The sequence below is a fragment of the Thamnophis sirtalis genome, unplaced genomic scaffold, assembly GCF_051295495.1.
Source record: "Thamnophis sirtalis isolate CommonGarterSnake01/CBP01778 unplaced genomic scaffold, rThaSir2_p1.2 scaffold_1, whole genome shotgun sequence".
NCBI classification, from domain to species: Eukaryota; Metazoa; Chordata; class Lepidosauria; order Squamata; family Natricidae; genus Thamnophis; species Thamnophis sirtalis.
Genome location: NW_028261381.1, coordinates 2668380 through 2688073, shown reverse-complemented (window position 1 = coordinate 2688073; position 19694 = coordinate 2668380). Strand labels below are relative to the sequence as shown.

Genomic DNA, 19694 nt, shown 5'->3' with positions numbered 1-19694 from the left:
GGGGAGGGGGGCAAGACGACGGGAGGGAGACTGGGAAAACATTATCATCTGAGTTCTGGAGAGCTGCTGCCAGTCACTGCAAACAATACTATAAGGCCAGGGAAGCTCTCTAAATGGGCATCTATCCCACTTCACAGGGTTGCTGTGGAATAAAGTAGGAAGAGAAACGTGGTGTATGCTTCCTAAATCTGCTCCTGCGATTGCCATGCTGCTTTGCTTCAATTTCGTCAGATACTTTGGATTAGGGAGGAGTTTTCAGCATTTACTGTTTTTTTTTGTCTTTCCCCTTCCAAAAATAGATTATATGACTCTCATCAGCAAGTTAATTGTTACTCTAAGCTCCCCCCCCCCGCGCCCCGTCCAGCCAAGAGTGGAAATGTGACTGCATAAAGAAGGAGCCATTCTAGGGAATGGATGAATTAGAGTTGATGGTTGTTAAGGATGGAAATTTGAGAATAGCAATAGCAATAGCAATAGCAGTTAGACTTATATACCGCTTCATAGGGCTTTCAGCCCTCTCTAAGCAGTTTACAGAGTCAGCATATCACCCCCAACAATCTGGGTCCTCATTTCACCCACCTCGGAAGGATGGAAGGCTGAGTCAACCCTGAGCCGGTGAGATTAGCAATAGAAATAGCAGTTAGACTTATATACCGCTTCATAGGGCTTTCAGCCCTCTCTACCCGGTTTACAGAGTCAGCATATCACCCCCCACAGTCTGGGTCCTCATTTCACCCACCTCGGAAGGATGGAAGGCTGAGTCAACCTTGAGCCGGTGAGATTAGAACCGCTGAACTGCAGATCACAGTCAGCTGAAGTGGCCTCTTCAGTACTGCACCCTAACCACTGCGCCACCTCGGCTCTTGTTGCCCCCCAAACTTTCCACTTCAGATCGGGGAGCAGCCTATCCGTTTGGTGGCGTCCCCCCCCCCCAACCCGGTTGGTATCCCCTTGAGCAGTGTTTCTCAACCTTGGCCACTTGAAGATGTCTGGACTTCAACTCCCAGAATTCCCCAGCCAGCATTCGCTGGCTGGGGAATTCTGGGAGTTGAAGTCCGGACATCTTCAAGTGGCCAAGGTTGAGAAAGACTGCCCTTGAGACACCACGCGCAGGTCCCTTCGCGCCGGTTGCTGTCCACAGGAGGAGGTTCTGAAAGGAAGGGAACCATGCGGGGCGGGAGGCGCGTATCCTCTCGTCCTTGGCTGCCTCCGCCGCCGCCGCCTCCCCGCCAGCTGCGCTGATTTCTCCCCGCTTGGCTGCCGCCGCTGTTTCTGCAGCCATTTTGCACCAGTGGAGCCGGAGGCAGAGAGGGCTGCGGCGGCGGAGCAGAGACATGGGCTAACTAACAGCTGCGGCGGCGGAGTAGCAGAGGAACCAGCGCCATGGTGAAGAGGAAAAGCTCCGAAGGCCAGGACCAGGAGAGCGGCCGAGGGGTCCCGTTGCCTATCCAGACCTTCCTGTGGAGGCAAACCAGGTAAGGGAGAATAGGGGGCGCTACCTGGGATTCAAGGGCTGGGATTCAAGGAAGAATTACGTGCTCTTCGCCCGCCTGTAGGTTCTTGGGAGAGCGAAGTCGGAGCAACGACAAGCTACCTTTTCTTTAAATAGTCCGCTCTGCTTTAGGGGGGGCAGTCATTAGATAGCTGCAGAGATAGGGGGACCTCTGACTCTTTGTTGCCCTCTACCGGTAGTCTCTATTTGGGGGCTGAGTTAAGATACATCCATGCCCTCGCCTTTCCCTCCCCCAGCAGCCTGTTGCCTCTGCTGGCCAAGTGCCAGCGCTGTGTGCCATAAAACCACTTCCTCGCTGACCTCTAATAAGTCAGGGCTGCAGCAGGTGCCACGGGATGTTCTGCTACCCATCATTTTGCAGCTGGAGTCAACTGCCAGCATTGCACAAGAAGATGCAATCGGGGAGACTGTATCTAACCCCTGGAAAAATCATCTCAAGTCCCACCAATAACTTCCCTCCTCCCATCTTACTCCCCTATTGGCTGTGCTTGGAATTGCAGCTTCAGTTACCCATCTTCACAAGGGTTGGGAAAGGTCATACAGTAGCCATTACTAAAAGCCACAGAATAAATCATCTTTTGGTATTAGTTTTAACTGTCTCTATACGTGCAAGAGCCGAGGTGGCGCAGTGGTTAAATGCAGCACTGCAGGCTACTTCAGCTGACTGCAGTTCAGCAGTTCGGCTGTTCAAATCCCACTAGGCTCAAGGTTGACTCAGCCTTCCATCCTTCCGAGGTGGGTAAAATGAGGACCCGGATTGTTGGGGGCAATATGCTGACTCTGTAAACCGCTTAGAGAGGGCTGAAAGCCCTATGAAGCGGTATATAAGTCTAACTATTGCTATTGCTATTGCATTGTCTATCTATGAATAATCCCTTCTTTCCAGGTAAAATTGAACATTAACTTCCTATGGAAACTCACCCCAACTCATTTTAAAAAAAAACATATTTACCTAAAATAAAACATTAACAATGACAAGAATGAATTACAGCAAGTAATTCTAACATTTCTTAGGGATGTGATTTCCTAGTGCCTTCCAACTGACATAAATACAGTTCCCTAAAAGATTTAGTTGACTCACCTAATATTTATGATAATGATTACGTATGCACAATTTAAAGGATTTCATTGATGAAAGTCACTGTATAACAAGCACTTTATAATTTGCAATACAATGCTCAGCTCAATCTTGCTGACAATTACTTTAGTAAGATAAGATTAGTTATGGTATATATCATAGAAGATAATGAGGTTGAATTAAAGATATCATGGCTCACCTCTTCCATAATTATGGGCTAAACCTTTTCAAACTGTGGCCTGTGGACTGACGATTTCTTTGTGTCATGATTAGTAGGGATGGGGACACAATGGCACTGTGTTAAGGGAGGGTGGACAAGTTCATGCTTTTGGTACCATGTAGCTTTATCATTCTCTCCCTCCATTGGACTTGATTCAGAAGTTCCTCATCATTTTCCAATGTTGGAGGGGTACTAGATTATTGGCCAAGTAATTATTACACAAATTAACTCAATTCAGGCCATTCTTTTTTTTAAGGTATATGATAAACATCTTAGATAGACAGCTGGATTATTATTCCCTTCACACTGCTGACATTTCGGAGGGCTCTTGCAGTCCTGTCCTAATTATTAAAAATTTTAAGTGGCTGGGATTGAGTATTTTTTTTTAATCAACAAAATTATAATTTTATTTCAAGAATGTATTTTTCAGAGTAGAAAAGCTAAAATAGGTATATTTCCAGATTTCTCCATATAAACATCTCATGTGAAAAGGGAGGAGGTGAAAATTAGGCACAAAACTGACATACATCCCATACATCCATGTATATATAAACAAAAGAGCTAGCTAGCTAGGCAAAATGATCCCTTCACATGATGCATACATGTGTGAGGCTTGCATAAGAAAAGTCAATTGAAGTAATTGGTTTATTTTTTCTTCTTCAAATCAAATAGATTGAATAATTTAATAGGAGTTGATAATTATATAGGTGAACATATATGATATTAATAAGCATTAGGGTCACTGGACAATTTTATTAAAGACTAAAGATCATGGAACTGGTCCGAAGTGTGACCCTATTGATTTAAAATGTTTTTATTTTCCATTTTCCATTTTCATACAGTCACATATATACTGTACATAGCCATTAAACAATAATCACAGCAATTCATCTTGCCAACAATACCCCCCAAAATAGAATCCCAATATGCCTCTTCCACTCTCTATACACCTCTTTCTTCTGCCCCCCTCCAACTTTCTGGGACTGAGTATTTTGAGGTCATGGCAATGAACAACTTTTACCAGTTTGCCTTGACAGTTTTGTGACTGGCCACATTTATCATGACAACCATTTTGGGAATGGGCAAACATCATCTTATGCCAACCAGCTTACTTGAGCGTGCACAACACATACTCAAAATCTCCACTGTTGTCTACAGCAGTGTTTCTCAACCTTGGTAACTTGAAGATGTCCGGACTTCAACTCCCAGAATTCCCCAGCCAGCATTCGCTGGCTGGGGAATTCTGGGAGTTGAAGTCCGGACATCTTCAAGTTGCCATGGTTGAGAAACACTGGTCTACAGGACATAAAATCTGGGGCTTTGCTGTCCAATCACATCACTTGTTGCAGATCTATTAATGTTACTGGTTCCTGTTCCTATAGAACCTGGAGAACCCAAGGACTCAAATAGTACCTCTTACTGAATAGGATTTCTTTCTCTTTAGCTTCAATCCCATCCCATATTTATCAGGATATATATCATGTACAAAAAATGGGATAGGGTGTGCAAGTTCCTTGTGGTGAGCAAGAAAAACATGTTTTTCACTTTCAAGGGCACAGGGGGATATAACCAGTGATGCCATTATAATTGGACTGATTATAACATAAATATTTAGCCTTTGGAGGAAATGGTTAATGGACCTAAATAGGCATAAACATTTTGCACTGTTCACTCCCTCTATCAAAAATATTGGCTTTATTTTGGCTGGGTGCCTGAGGATTTTTAAGAGAGAAAATGATGCCTTCCTTAACTCTCTGATATAGTTAAGCCATCCATTTAGCATCTAAGTTTCTCTCTCCGAGATCCTAAGCCAGCATTTCTCAACCTTGGCAACTTGAAGATGTCTGGACCTCAACTCCCAGAATTCCCCAGCCAGCGTTCGCTGGCTGGGGAATTCTGGGAGTTGAAGTCCAGACATCTTCAAGTTGCCAAGGTTGAGAAACACTGTCCAAAGCTTTATTCAAAATGGGTGCTGGAGGTCACATATCCGGTTCTGGTTCAAATGTTATGGTGTACATTTGCTTGTTATAAGAATTACATCTTGGAAAATGTTCTTCAGAGCAGCCACATAGAGATACTTGCTAGCTTTATAGCATGGGATTTCAAGAGGCCTGGTAGCACAGTAATTAAAATACAGGATTGCTGGCTAATTCTGCCCACAGCCTGAAGTTCAATCCTGATAAGTTCCAGGTTGACTCAGGCTTCCATCCTCCAAAGGTCGATAAAATGAAAACCCAGATTATTGGGAGCAATATGCTGTATTGTAAAACCTCTTAGAGAGTGCTGTAAAATGTGGATGGTATGTAAGCCTGAATGTTATTGCTATTGCTATTTTGAAATGACACTATATATTTCTAAGTGGTCATCTATTGATTTAAATACACATATACACTTATATAAACTAAACAATTGTGCCAATGAATCAAAATATTTAATTGTATACTATACCTAAAATCCTGTTTTAACAACATCTATGTCTTTTTTCAGTGCATTTTTGAGACCCAAACTGGGAAAGCAATATGAAGCTTCTTGTGTGGTATGTGATTTTTGATGTTCTTGATTTACTGATGTGCATGAATTGCTTGCTTCTAGCATGAAACTCAGGAAGCTATGTTCAATTCCGTGGGTCCAACTTACTACTCGTTTCATTACTATTAGTTAAATGTTTGATGGAAGCAGGCCAGATCCATGGTTTCCCCTTTGAATGGTGTACTTTTTACTAAATGCAAATTGTAAGTTTTTCACAGTGATACTTGCAGGAAGAATACATATATGTTAAACTTGATGAGATTGGATTTGTCCCAAAGAAATATATGAGAGACAACATTAGACATATATTGAATATGATTGACAATATGAATCCAAACAATCAAACAATGGCTAGGATCTTTCTGGAGATAGAAAAAGGTTTTGACAATCTAGAAAAGTCTTTTTAGTTTGAAGTTTTGAAAAAGATGAGTCGTGGCTCTAACTTTTTAAATAGCTACAAAGCATTTTTAAATGGAAAAACGCTAGGACATAAAATATTTTTTATTAAATAATCTTTTTTAAAAAAAATATGATTTTATTGGAACAATGTACCATGCCAAAGGGGAAAAACTAACGATGCCCCATTTTCTTCATTATTTTTACTAACAATAGAATCACTGGCAATGAAAATATACTGAGAAAATAAAATTTCAGACGTAAAACTAGCAATTCAAAAACATAGACAGAGTTAAATTTATCTTGCTTATTGCTGCTATCAAAATGAATATTTTTCCAAGACTTAAATTTCTTTTACAAAGGATTGAAAATAATAGATAACAAATTACATATACTCTCCAGCAAGACAAGATTTATGTTTAAGATTGGAAATGTACAAGATGGGAAATAGAATTGAACAGGATTTAATAGGATTAACAATATGGGTTATAGAGTGGATTGTAACGGAGAAGAAATTTGTTGTACTCTTCATAGTTTTATAAGCAGTTTATTGTTTAGTGTGAGTTATACAATGAAATATTGCTCTTGAATGCATTCATACTTGAAGCCTATTTAATGTATTAAACTTGTATTAACTGGCTTATATATAAGTGCTTTCTTTAAAATATGATCCACCTCTTTCAAACATTCATTTGATTATTTTCATTTAATTGGCAGTCTTTAAGAGAATAAATAGATCCATTATTTTGCTCCTCATATTCTCCCTTTTTCTAATTTCTCAAAACTATCATACACTAGTAAAAGTTGTAGACAGTTTTATAAAAATAAGTATATATTTGGAAATATTGGACTAAAAATCATATTTGGGCTAAATTGTATTTAAAAATTAGAACTACAATATTGATATATTGTGAATAATTTCAGAATAACATGTAAATTGTAAAAAAAAAAAAAAACAAGGTAAAACCAATACTGGGTTTCTCTTGATTTTTTAAAAGCAAAAAAATCATATAAACATTTTCCTCTTAAGATTTTGGTGGTCTCTTATGTTATCTAGTAACACAGTTTCTCTATGTTTATTTAGCTTTTGGATATTGCCATATTTAGAATCTAGGTTTTCCCCCTCCCCCCGGCAGGGATTTACTAAATTATAATTCATATAATATAATTTATCCAAGAATAAAAAGTCTGGGAGTAATTTGAAGAATTTAGTTCCTTTGGACAAGAACTCACTGTCCAGTTACTGGGTATAACTCTTATTTCATTTCTATTTCTAAATATGGAACCAGAAACATCTGCCATCCACTATAGACACTTGGATGTCTTTATCCCAGTGAAATGGGAGACAGTTTCTGGTACCAAGTGAAAAAAGTTATGGAGGAGGAGATGTGAAGACAATGCCTGGCCAATTGACCAGAGAACTAGGGAAGGAGGACAGAGCAAATTTTCCAATTAAAAAGAAAAATCTCTGAGCAAGAAGCCAGGCTTCCACATCTGATAAAATTTTAACAAGTCAGTTTCCATAGGGTTTTAAGCAAATATCTCACGAGAGGAAACTTCAACAAGAATTCAATGAAAGTCCCGTGCAATTATGGAAACCTAAGGAGTAGGAGGCAAAGGCAATTTGTATTTATTCCTAGTTGTTAAGATTGACTGGTCTGAGGTTTCTGATCAGACCTGCTTCAGAACAGATATTTAACAGGGCTGTGTAGCCTGAAAAATGATGAAGTTAATTTATTAAAATAAGATGATTCTTAAACCAGCATGCTCTTTTTTAAAAGGGGGGGGTACTTTAATGAATAGCAGAGGCATGTTGTGTTTGGGTGAGACATAAAACATGACGTTCTAGTTGTTTTTAAATTGTTGTCCCTTTGAGATAGGCCAAGTCAGGAAACAGACTTAATGAGAAGTACTAGAACTCTACTTTACTGGTAAAGGCCAGTGGTTCCCAAACTTGGCAACTTTAAGACTTGTGGACTTCAACTCCCAGAATTCTCCAGCCAGCAGAGCTGGCTGGAGAATTCTGAGAGTTGAAATCCACAAGTCTTAAAGTTGCCAAGTTTGGGAACCACTGGTAAAGGCTATAATAATAAAATCTTGAAAAATCCAGTTGTTCGTTCCCTTTCCTCCATCTTATATTAGAGAGAGTTAAGACAGAACCAAATTATGTTTCTTTCTAATAGCCTCACCTTTTCTCCATCATTCAATCAGAATTTGCCACCCTGTAATTTAAATCTGTTTCTACGTACATTGATTCTTCATACTGAGTAAGAGAGAACAGAGTTTGATTTTATTATGGGTGATAACTTTTCTGGTATTTGAAGAATGCTATCAAAAACCCCTCCGTACACCTATATTGTTGCTGTTGTTGTTGTTGTTAGTTTCTCAAAGCCAAATACTTCAGGAATCTTTTCTCTGAGAAAACATCTCTACCCTTCTATCATTGTTTCTAGGATGTAGTTCTACTTCCCTGATCATATTAGTTATATTTTTGTGAACCTGATCAAGTTTCTTTGAATCTTTTTAAAAACATGGTGTCCAGAATTGAATACAATTCTTGATGTTGAGGGTTCAAAGGGAACTATTACTTCCTATGACCTGGAAATTAAACAATTTTTTTTAAAAAAAGATCTTTTTTGCATCTACATCATTTTGCTGGTATTTCATATTAAGTTTCTTTGCCTTTATAGTATTCTATATAGGAGAACACATAACTGCTCCAGTTTATTTGACTGTCTTAGACCATTTGATCAGATTCCTCACCTATCATTTTACAGTAAGATAAATATCTAACTATTTTTGAAAAAATATCAAATTTGTTGGATGGGGATTAGAAGCTGACTACTGGTTCCTTGAATATACTAACTCGTGTCTGTTTTTCATTTGACAATTTGATCAAACGGAATAAAATCAAAAATCCACTGGGTTACAAATCATATTTATTGGAAAGTTACAATTTTCAAAAATGCTGCCTCTCCAATAGTTTCCCAGCATTGTTATTAACCTTCATTTTGTGAGCTATATTTCTTGTTAATACAGCTTTTAAAGTTTTTTCCCCCCCACCCTAGTCTTCATAATCTTACCTGTCTTGGTCCTAGTCCCATGTAGTTATTGGAAATTACCATTCCACCTATATATGACCTTCTCAGTCTGAAAATAGATCCAAAACCTGTGTTGCAACTGAATGAGCAACTCCTGCCAATCACAGCTTTGCCAGTGTCCAATAAATCTTCAAGTGACTTTTGAAACTACTATAGAAGAAAATATCAGCTGATGACAGGATTAAAGAACGGTTAAAGAAATGAGTCAGAGTGTTATATCTATTCAATGGAATGGCTTGCCTTCAGATTTTGCAGATGCTCCATCACTTAGACTTTTAAGAAAAGATGGACAGCCATTTGTCTGAAATGGTTTAGGGTCCCCGGCTTGAGCAGGGCCTTGGAGTAGAAGACCTCCGAAGTCCCTTCCAATAACCCTTCTCTTCTTCTGATTTATTTGGAAAAATGATCCAAGCTGCATATTTGTGTATGGTAAAATATGAGAATCTTTAGGATGACCAGTTCATTTGAAGGGAAAAGCAGCACCAGATTAATTTGTGTCTATCAGGGTAGCAATGCCGCCATTAATTTTTTTCCAGTTTAGTAAAGTCCTTATCCTTTAGAAATGTCCTTGACAGAACAATGAAGTCATGAATGCTAGCACAAAACAAAAATCGGGCAAGCGTAATTGCTGTGATGATAAGACAAGCACTCAAGCATGGATAATAAACACATGTACCATTTGACACAAAGAGACATTGCTCCCAAAGCCATGATCCAACCAGTTCTCTGATACATCTACATGAAATTGAAAAGATAAATATGCATCCAGTCTATTCTTTGCTGACATTTGCGACAAGAAACAGCAGAGCAAAATGTCATATGAAAGATCTGCCTTAGTTGATTCTTTTAGTAAGATTTATGTTTCACCAAAAGCAGCAAAGTGCATAAAAAAGAGCCGAGGTGGCGCAGTGGTTAGGGCGCAGTACTGCAGGCCACTTCAGCTGACTGTTATCTGCAGTTCAGCAGTTCTAATCTCACCGGCTCAAGGTTGACTCAGCCTTCCATCCTTCCGAGGTGGGTGAAATGAGGAGCCAGACTGTGGGGGCGATATGCTGACTCTGTAAACCGCTTAGAGAGGGCTGAAAGCCCTATGAAGCGGTATATAAGTCTAACTGCTATTGCTATTGCTAAAAAAGAGAATATAGTAAAAGTTTCCAAAACCTAAACTAAGGGTTTTTTCTCTCTCCTCATTTCATTTTAGTCCTTTGAAAGAGTTTTGGTTGAAAACAAGCTGCATGGCCTTTCACCCGCTCTTTCTGAAGCCATCCAGAGCATTTCACGCTGGGAATTGGTTCAAGCTGCCTTACCACATGTCCTTCACTGCACAGCCACTCTGCTTTCCAACCGGAACAAGTTAGGTCAGTGCACACCTGAGATTTTAAAAACAACTGTGGTTAGACATTACTGTATCTTATCAATTATTACTAAAATGGAGTGAAGAACAGCTCATATCGTTATTATTATAAATATTGTCAGGAGTGAAAGTCCTCAGGAAGCCAATAATTGCATATATTTTTTTTACAGCAGAGATTAAAATACAATTAAAAGCATGTTTTCAATAGAAAAGCAAATGTCTTATCCATCCGTCAATTCAATGCAATGTAAATACAAGACAAAGTCCAAGAAACATCGTTTAGATGATATCCTCTGAAATATTAACTGGGTTTATTAGAGCATAGAAAAAGTTGAGATGTCTATGTTTTAGAAGTAGCTTTAGGAACAATTTAAAGTAGAATAGTTTGTGGATTATCCTGTTAGATAAAATGTAATAGCCAAGTACAGTGGCTTTTTAGATGATCGATGTGGGCAACAAATAAGGAGATTCATATAGCTGACTGCTGGTGATGTAACCATGCTGGTTATTGCCTTTAAAGCCCTACATGGCCTTGGACCTGGATATCTGCGAGACCGCCTACTCCCACATACCTCCCAACAGCCGATAAGATCTCACAGGTTGGGCCTTCTCCGGGTGCCGTTGACCGGACAATGCCGGCTGGTGGCCCCTCAGGGGAGAGCCTTTTCTGTAGCTGCTCCGGCCTTGTGGAACGATCTACCCGCAGAGATCCGGACCCCTCCCACTCTCTTGGCCTTCCAAAAAGCCACCAAAACCTGGCTGTTCCGGCAGGCCTGGGGCTGTTGACCCATGAAGGAGGTCCAGCCCCCAGCTAAGTCGAGTGTATGGCGTGTTCCTTTTAAATTTGTTCTCGTCTTTCCCCTATTTTTTTATTTTTGTTTTATCTTTGTATTTGTAAGCCGCCCGGAGTCCTACGGGATTGGGCGGCATATAAGTTTATTAAAGTACGAATTACGAATTATATGTTTAGTATTATGGTAAACAAGGCAAGTAGAGCTTCTTTTCAAGCTGCACCATTTAATCACAGTCCTCACAATCTTTTTTTTTTCATCTAGGGCATCAGGACAAACTTGGTGTTGCTGAGACGAAACTCCTTCACACTCTACATTGGATGTTGCTAGAAGCGCCTCAAGACTGCACCCATGACCACTTTGGAGGGTCAGGAGACAGAGGGTCGAGCTGGAGGGGAAGCAGCAGTGCCTTTATTCACCAGATTGAAAACCAAGGCTCTCCAGGGCAATCAAGATGTGACAGTACCAATGAAGAAGAGGAGAACAGCAGAAGGAAATTCTTCCAGAATTCAATGGCCACTGTTGAGCTTTTTGTGTTCTTGTTTGCTCCGCTGGTTCATAGGATTAAAGTAAGTGCCTAAAGTGGCTGTTAGGGCTGTAAAGGAGATGGAATAGTTGGCTATCATAAGTAACAACTACTACTTAGCACATCTGGTGTTTGATGGATGTAGTATGTGGCATACAAGAAACTCTTAGTCTGATTTTTTTTTCCTACTGTCACGTCGTCATCTACGTTGCATTTATTAGGGATTTTATTTTATTTATTTTATTTATATATGGAAGAGTGTGAGGTGTTTGCAATATTTTTCCCCTTTAGTGCAAAGAGTCAACCGTTTGGCTTCAAATTCATCCAGCTTCCAGATTTTCTGCCTGCCATAAATAGAATATCTTTAAAAAAAGATGGTATCTTTTAGAGAGTCATTGAAGCCACGTGGAGGTTTGCCTGTGTCCTTAAGGTCACCTGAGTAATGGAAATGGGTGTGGAACCTTCTTGGAACTGCTGAAAGGAGCCGTGTTTTCTGCAGGGTGTTTTCTGCCCTGTGTCCCTTCACTGTGACTTCAGCTTGAGGAGGAGACAACTCAGACTTATCCCCAACAGCCTGTGAACAGAAGTCATAGTGAAGGGACACAGGGCAGAAAACATCCTGCAGAAGAAAAGGCTCCTTTTTAACAGTTCCAAGAAGGTGCCACATCCATTTGTGACCCTGAGGACACGGACAGACCTACAAGTGGCCTCAACAACTCTCTAAAAGAATGCAAATGACCAGCTGTCTGCAAGGAATATAAATCCTTCCATTCCACACCATCCAGTCAGAGCTGAAGAAGGTTCTTGAATAAGAAGTAAAATGTCTTCAAAGAAAAACAAGAAAGTCCAGTTGCTTCTTGTAAAAGCATCTTTGGGACAAAAATATGGTAATATTACTGGTCGTATGATATTGTTTTCCACAAGTCTTCAAGGCATGCTGAGGATTATGGGGGAAAAAAACCATGAAGTGTTCTCTGTTTTTCCTCTAAAGATGACTCATTCTTTTTCCTACTGAGCCTTAGTCATAGTAGGGGCTTTTAAAGTGACAAAATACCTTTAGCGCTTCTGATCATGTTTTCTGTTTCTGGTTTGGAGGGTGAAGGCTATGCAACTTGGCCATGTTCACATGACACAATTAGCAGTGCCAGGATGTCCATCAACTCCCACATGCAATTAATTGATCCAGTGATTACCCCTTAAGTAATTTGTTTTAGTCCCAAATCCAAACACACTGAGGCTAAAATAAGGACTTCTAATCTTCTCTGTCCTTTTTGAGTCCTAAAGAAGTTCACCAAAGTAGGTCTTTTATAATTATTCTATCTCTGCTATTGTTCTGGCTTCTCCTCCTTCATTGGAGCTGCACGGTAGATTAAAAAGGGCAAAAAAGGCTGAGATAAACATCAATTCCATGAAACTCTAGTGGCAATAGTGGTCCCACACCTCCTTTCATTTTTAATCAAAAAAGTATTGCCTTCCATTGGATGAATTGCCTGTACTGAAAAGTCTTTGCCAAAATATGAGCATTACAGGATCCACAGATTGTTTTTCTTCACTGGACAAGGTAACTAAAGTAGAAGTGGGAGAGATGGTGGAGTAATCTTGCTTCATTTTAATGTTTAATTTTTGCTTAAATTTTAATTAATTACAGTAATTTTTAATTAGATTATCTAATTAAGAGACTAGTTAACCCTGGCTTTTTGCTAAGGCCAGATTAGCACTTTATCTCACTGCTAATTTGGAACCATAAATAGTATATATGTGGGGGGGGGGGAATTAATCAGCTTTAGAATTGGAAAGTTCTACACATTAATCCCCTTTCCTTAGAATAATCCAACAATGTGCTGTATTCTTATTTTTAGGAATCTGATCTGACCTTTCGTCTGGCCAGTGGCCTTGTCATTTGGCAGCCAATGTGGGAACATAGACAGCCAGAAGTCACTGCCTTTACTGCACTTGTTAAACCCATCAGGAATATAATCACAGGTTTGTGTGTTTGCATGTTTTTTGTGCATGTGTATGCGCATGTGTGCGTGCATGCACATACGAGCAAGTTGTTTTCCATCTATATGCACACTGTAGTTATTATAACTGTTGGATCAGTATAGATTTGCAGTATTATCTGCATGCATGGCAGTGAAGAGAAGCTTTCTATTGCCTGCACTGATTTTACAAACAGAATTTCTAGCACTAATAGTCAAGCTATTCTGCTTCTCCATTTTTTAATATATCTTTTCCTGGTAACAAGAAAGAAGGAAAAATGGTTGAGAAAACTATCTCCCTGTTTTTGTTTTTTTTAAAAAATTAGGTCTAATGATAAACGTGGATTGTAACTAGAAGATAAACTTGTGAGATTTTAAAATATAGGTAGCCCCTTAGTCATTTTAGTCATTTAGTCACTTTATTTGTATGCCGCCCTTTTCCCTGGGGGGACTCAGGGTGGCTCACAGTTCAAAAAGGGGGGAGACAAACAATATACAACATAAAGACACTACATCATTTAAGAACTCAACAGTCATGCAATTCGAGTAGGGGTTAGAATCTTTACCCCCAGGCCAGCCGGGACAGCCAGATTTTAACGGCAGTGCGGAAGGTTTGGAGGGTGGTGAGGGTCCGGATCTCCACGGGGAGTTCATTCCAGAGGGTCGGAGCAGCCACCGAGAAGGCTCTCCTCCGGGTAGTTGCCAGTCTACACTGGCTGGCTGATGGAATTCGGAGGAGGCCTAATCTATGCGATCTTATCGGTCTGGTGGAGGTAATTGGCAGTAGGCGGTCTCTCAAGTACCCAGATCCAATACCATGAAGGGCTTTGTAGGTGACAAGTAGTACCTTGAAGCGCACCCGGAGATCAACAGGCAGCCAGTGCAGCTCGCGGAGGATAGGTGTTACGTGGGTGAATCGAGGTGCACTCACGATCGCTCACGCGGCCGCATTCTGGACTAGCTGAAGTCGCCGAATACTCTTCAAGGGCAGCCCCATGTAGAGCACATTGCAGTACTCCAGCCTAGAGGTCACAAGGGCACAAGGTTAGGTTAACATCTAACCTTGAGTCATATTCTGAGGGTTATATGAGACTAAAGAACTAAATTACTTGACATGTTCCCATTCCCAGAATTTGAAAGGGGGCATGTTTTACATTCTTTATGTACTCATACTGATGGCATGAGTCTAGCTTTGTTGAGAACCTTGGCGGAGTGTGATACTGTATGTGAATTCATTTGACTTAATGGGATAGTGGAAAAACGTATTTTATAATTCATTGATTATAGCAGTAACGTGGAACTTTCTGGCCTGCTTACTCCATGAACTTCCAGAAATATAGAAGATTGTAAATACTGTCTCGGTTAGCTAATTAATGTTGAAAATGAATCAGAAAGGGGCCCCACCTTTCATGTAAGCAATGGGTTTTTCTTCAAATCCATTGCATGAGTAGGTAGGTAGCAGGTGAGCTTAAAGGACACGGGACAAGTTGAGGACCACAGGTTCTGCCAATCTCTAACAGGCTGCAGTATCCTCCATCCAAAGTAGCTGTCTCATTTAGCCCAATGGTAGACAAATATATGAAAGAGTAAGTAAGTAAGCAAGTAAGATCTTTATTACGGTCAAAGACCAGCAATATACATTAGTTTTTAAATATATAAAAGACAAAAAATGGGAAATATCAAGAAGCTATCAGCCGCTATCAAAGATTATGTCCCAGCATCTTAAGAGCCAAGGTGGCGCAGTGGTTAAATGCAGCACTGCAGGCTACTGCTAGATCAGCAGGTCAGCGGTTCAAATCTCACCGGCTCAGGGTTGACTCAGCCTTCCATCCTTCCGAGGTGGGTAAAATGAGGACCCAGATTGTTGGGGGCAATATGCTGACTCTCTGTAAACCGCTTAGAGAGGGCTGAAAGCCCTATGAAGCGGTATATAAGTCTACTGCTACTGCTATTAAGTACAGTATTAATCATGTAGTGTAACTTATAGTCATAATAAAGATTTTTCCTAGCTTCACCCAAAAAACAAAGGCAAATCTCATATGCTGTGAGCCAATTTTTATTTTTTATGGTTAATACTAATAAAAACCAGAACTTATATCTAACAACTCCTCTCCTAAAAAAAATCCTAGTTACCATAAATCACTTCTTATAGATCTTTAAGAAGCTGAGAATTGCACCTACCAATTTTAACTCTGATCTCACCCGCAATACTGCCTGCCCAATATTTACAATAAAATGCAATTAGATTTAGAATCTGTGATTCTCGATTCCCCGCTATATAGTTCTGTATTAAAGAGGATAACTAGTTACTCATAGATGATTAAGAAGACTGGGTCATTTAAACTATAGTCTGCTGTCAGAATTGCTAAAGCTTGATTCTTTGAAGCTTCTGTACTAACAAAATGTTGAATTTGCCAGCAAAGAGGAGTTCTCCAATCAAAAACCAGAGTCTTTCATGTGAATCACCTAATTTGGATGCTGAGCATACAGAGGTAATCACTGAAACTATATTGTTTTTTTTGGGGGGGGGGTGAGTAATAGGAATCAATGATGGGAGAAGGGTAAGCAGAAAGAAAAAAACACTTCCAAACAGAAGTTGCCATGCCGGCTTGTGATTAAGTGTACATTAAAAATGGCAGTTCTATTGTAGCCATTGGCAGAAAATTCAATAAAATGCCCCCTGTATAAATGATTATTGAAATTGGAGCAGCAATATCTACTAAAAACGGGGTCATTTGTGTATATAGAGCATCTGATTGGCTCCTTGGCTATCTCCATGAGCCACCTTTTGCTCCTGGCTCACTGAAAGGACCTCCTGAGACCTGGAAATGTGAAATAGATTAAACAAGTCAGTCCTCACTGCTACCAAGATTTTGGGAAAATTGCACATAATTCATGTTGAGGTGCCTTTTAAGTTGACGTGCTGAAGAGACACGGGTGCATGTTGTGTCTTTTTAAATTTGTCGTGCTTTTATCTGTTTTTAATTTTTCTCAATGTCTGTTTCTGTAAGCCGCCCGGAGTCCTCCGGGATTGGGCGGCCTATAAATTAAATAAACAGTTAAAAATAAAGAGTTAGACAGCCCATAAACAATTTCAATCAGTTCCTGAAGGTTTCGGGGGCATTGAGTACTTGTTTTATTTTTGTTTTACCACATACCGTATGTTTCGTTGTACCTAGGATGGCAATTTTTCATCTAAGTTATATTATCTCAGCGGTGCAGATGGAAGGGCTTATAGCACAGAAGGCCTTGCTGTCATAGCGGTAGGAAACTTGGCACTCGTATGCACCAGTGTCCCTGCAGCAACTCCTTTGAGGCTTATCTGACATTAAGACAAACAGATAAATAAATGGAAAGCTGGAATGCTGCAAAACACTGTAGCCATCAAGAGCATCATCTCAAGCATTCTTAGAAAATAAGAATGTTCAGCAATAAAAGAATGATTGACTGCATCCCCACCTAGCCAGAAAAAAGGAACAAGTTAACCTAGACTATTAGGAAACATCTAATGGGGGTAGAGGGGATGGTTCCACCACAAAACCGCGGTCGTCTAAAGCGCGCTCGACGAAACCGCGTACCTGACATCATCACAGCGTGATGAAAAAAGCACGCTGTGAGCGGTAAAGGTAAAATTAACGCGTAAAACTAAACCTAACCCCCCCAAACCTAACTCTAAACCTAACCCTAACCCTAAACCTAAACCTAACCCTTAACCTAACCCTAACCCTAACCCTAACCCTAACCCTAACCCTAACGCTTAACGTAACCCTAAACCTAACCCTAACCCTAACCATAACCCTAAACCTAAACCTAACCCTTACCTTTACGTGAATCGGCTTGCTTTAAAAGTGCTTTTTAAAGCGCCCTTTTTTCTCCGCGGTCCTTGTCGTTGCGCTGCTGATGACATCAGCGACACACTTTAATCGGGCGCGCTTTAGTGGACCGCGGTTTTGTCGTGCCACGAGAGGGGATAACAGAGGAAGCTTCATACCTGGTCTTCCTGTAAATATTTTTGGCTGGTCATTCCTGCGGCCACTTTGTGAGTAGGTTGTCCTTCTGCAACAACCATTGAATGACATGATTACAATATGCCCTCTTCCCCGCCAGAAACAATGAGTAAGCGTTTGCATATTTTATTTAAAAATGTCACTCTCTTGACGGTTTTGTTTTTTAAGTGTTATAACCATTCAAAATACAACGAATTGTATGAGCCTTTACCTGCTGTTGGAAGTGATATAATGTAAGCATGATGTAATCATCCCAGGGAGAACTGGGACTTGATGAACATTACCTATAAACTATTTTCTTTCCATATCTCATCATGTTCAGTTTGTTTTCATTCTACGAGCTCTAAAAATAAATTCAATTTATTTCTGGGAAATGCAATTTTTCTTCCATCCTAACTTACGGAAACTTTCAAGACAATATCTGGGTTTTTTTTTCTTGCTTGAATTAGTGGCCCCAACAGTATTGATTCCCTGGTTCATCTACACAATCTGCATTTTAATCTGTTTCTCTCCTGCCCTGCAGATAGTGTGTGAATCAACAGAATCAGACTCCCTTCCATCAAGACGAGCCTTTCTGGGCTGCTACCGTGGAAATTCCATTGATGGAAGCATCTCACCCCAAGGATCCCAAGAGAAAGGAATCCCCTATCCTCGGTAGGCATTCTTCTGCAAGGTTGACATTTGTCAGTTTCAATTCAGTTAGTTCAGCACAGGGTAATTTATGAAACTTTCCATTTAAGGAGAATCAGTTTGGTGTAATGGTTAAGGCACCAGGATGATTTTGTGTGCCTTTGCTTTCCTTTATTCTACATCATACTTGAGAGACCGCCTTCTGCCAATTACCTCCCTGCGACCAATTAGATCTCATAGATTGGGCCTCCTCCGAGTTCCATCTGCCAGCCAGTGCCGGCTGGCAATTACAAGGAGGAGAGCCTTCTCAGTAGTAGCTCCGACCCTTTGGAACGATCTCCCCGTGGAGATTCGTACTCTCACCACCGTCCAGGCCTTCCGCATAGCCCTTAAGAACTGGCTAGCCCGTCAGGCCTGGGGACAAAGATAATTGCCCCTCCCGAATGATGAATGAATGTTGCTCATTATTTTTATTCTATGTTTGTCTGCGTTATTGTTTGTATATCCCTCCCTTGATTTTATGTAAGCCGCCCTGAGTCCCCTCAGGGAAAAGGGCGGCCTATAAATGTTAATAAACCTCTAAACCTCTAAACCATCATCTTTCTTTCCAAAAGTCCCACTCGAATCTCGATGGTTAAAAAGATTGTAACATGTTTAAAGTATAAGTTTTTCACGGCCATTTTTCATTTTGAGCACAGATTGATGTAGTACAGTAATACAGCTGTATGTGCCCTGCCCGGAGTATTGGACTATAATACTTACACTCCTCAATCCCCTAGCCATTCTGGAATTTTAGCCTTGGACACCTTAGAACACTGTCACACTTCAAAGGCTAACAGAAAACATTTCATTCATAAAATACTTTTTTTTTTAAAAAAAGGAAATAGTTCATTTTGTATAAAGTGGGGAACTTCTTTATATAGAAAGCCTGAAATGAAACACATGTAAGTGCTTAATATCCTGCCCTGCTCTAGCCAGTGGGTGCCTTATTTCAGTGGTTCCCAAACTTGGCAACTTTAAGACTTGTGGACTTCAACTCCCAGAATTCTCCAGCCAGAAGAGCTGGGAGTTGAAGTCCACAAGTCTTAAAGTTGCCAAGTTTGGGAACCACTGCCTTATTTGATAGGAGAAATGTGTGACCAACCCTGTTTATCAATCAGGATCCATCGTGGCACGACAAAACCGCACTCGACTAAGCCGCGCCCGATTAAACCGCGTCGCTGATGTCATCAACAGGGCGACAACAGCGAGCGCGGAGAAAGAAGGGCGCTTTAAATAGCGCTTTGAAAGCAAGCCGATTCAATTTAAGGTAAGGGTTAGCTTTAGGGTTAGCTTTAGGGTTAGGTTAAGGGTTAGGGTTAGGTTTAGGGTTAGGTTAAGGGTTAGGATTAGGTTTAGGTTTAAGGTTAGGTTAAGGTTTAGGTTTAGGTTTAGGGTTAAGGTTAGGGTTAGGTTTAGGATTAGGGTTAGGTTAAGGGTTAGGTTTAGGATTAGGTTTAGGGGGGTTAGGTTTAGGTTTAGGTGTTAATTTTAGGTTTAGCATTTACAGCGTGCTTCTGTCTCCATGCTG

General features: G+C 40.3%; 1 protein-coding gene across 1 annotated transcript in view; it reads left to right on the top strand.

Moving 5' to 3' along the window:
* The first annotated feature begins 1269 nt into the window (after positions 1-1269).
* UNC80 (unc-80 subunit of NALCN channel complex) overlaps positions 1270-19694 on the top strand; it is a 158316-nt gene continuing 139891 nt past the window's right edge. The window contains exons 1-7 of the mRNA XM_087706462.1: positions 1270-1475; positions 5299-5347; positions 10039-10195; positions 11247-11551; positions 13368-13491; positions 15906-15979; positions 18018-18148. Of these exons, the coding sequence (XP_087562588.1) occupies positions 1384-1475; positions 5299-5347; positions 10039-10195; positions 11247-11551; positions 13368-13491; positions 15906-15979; positions 18018-18148 (932 nt within the window). The 5' untranslated portion in view covers positions 1270-1383. The remainder of the gene's footprint in view (positions 1476-5298; positions 5348-10038; positions 10196-11246; positions 11552-13367; positions 13492-15905; positions 15980-18017; positions 18149-19694) is intronic.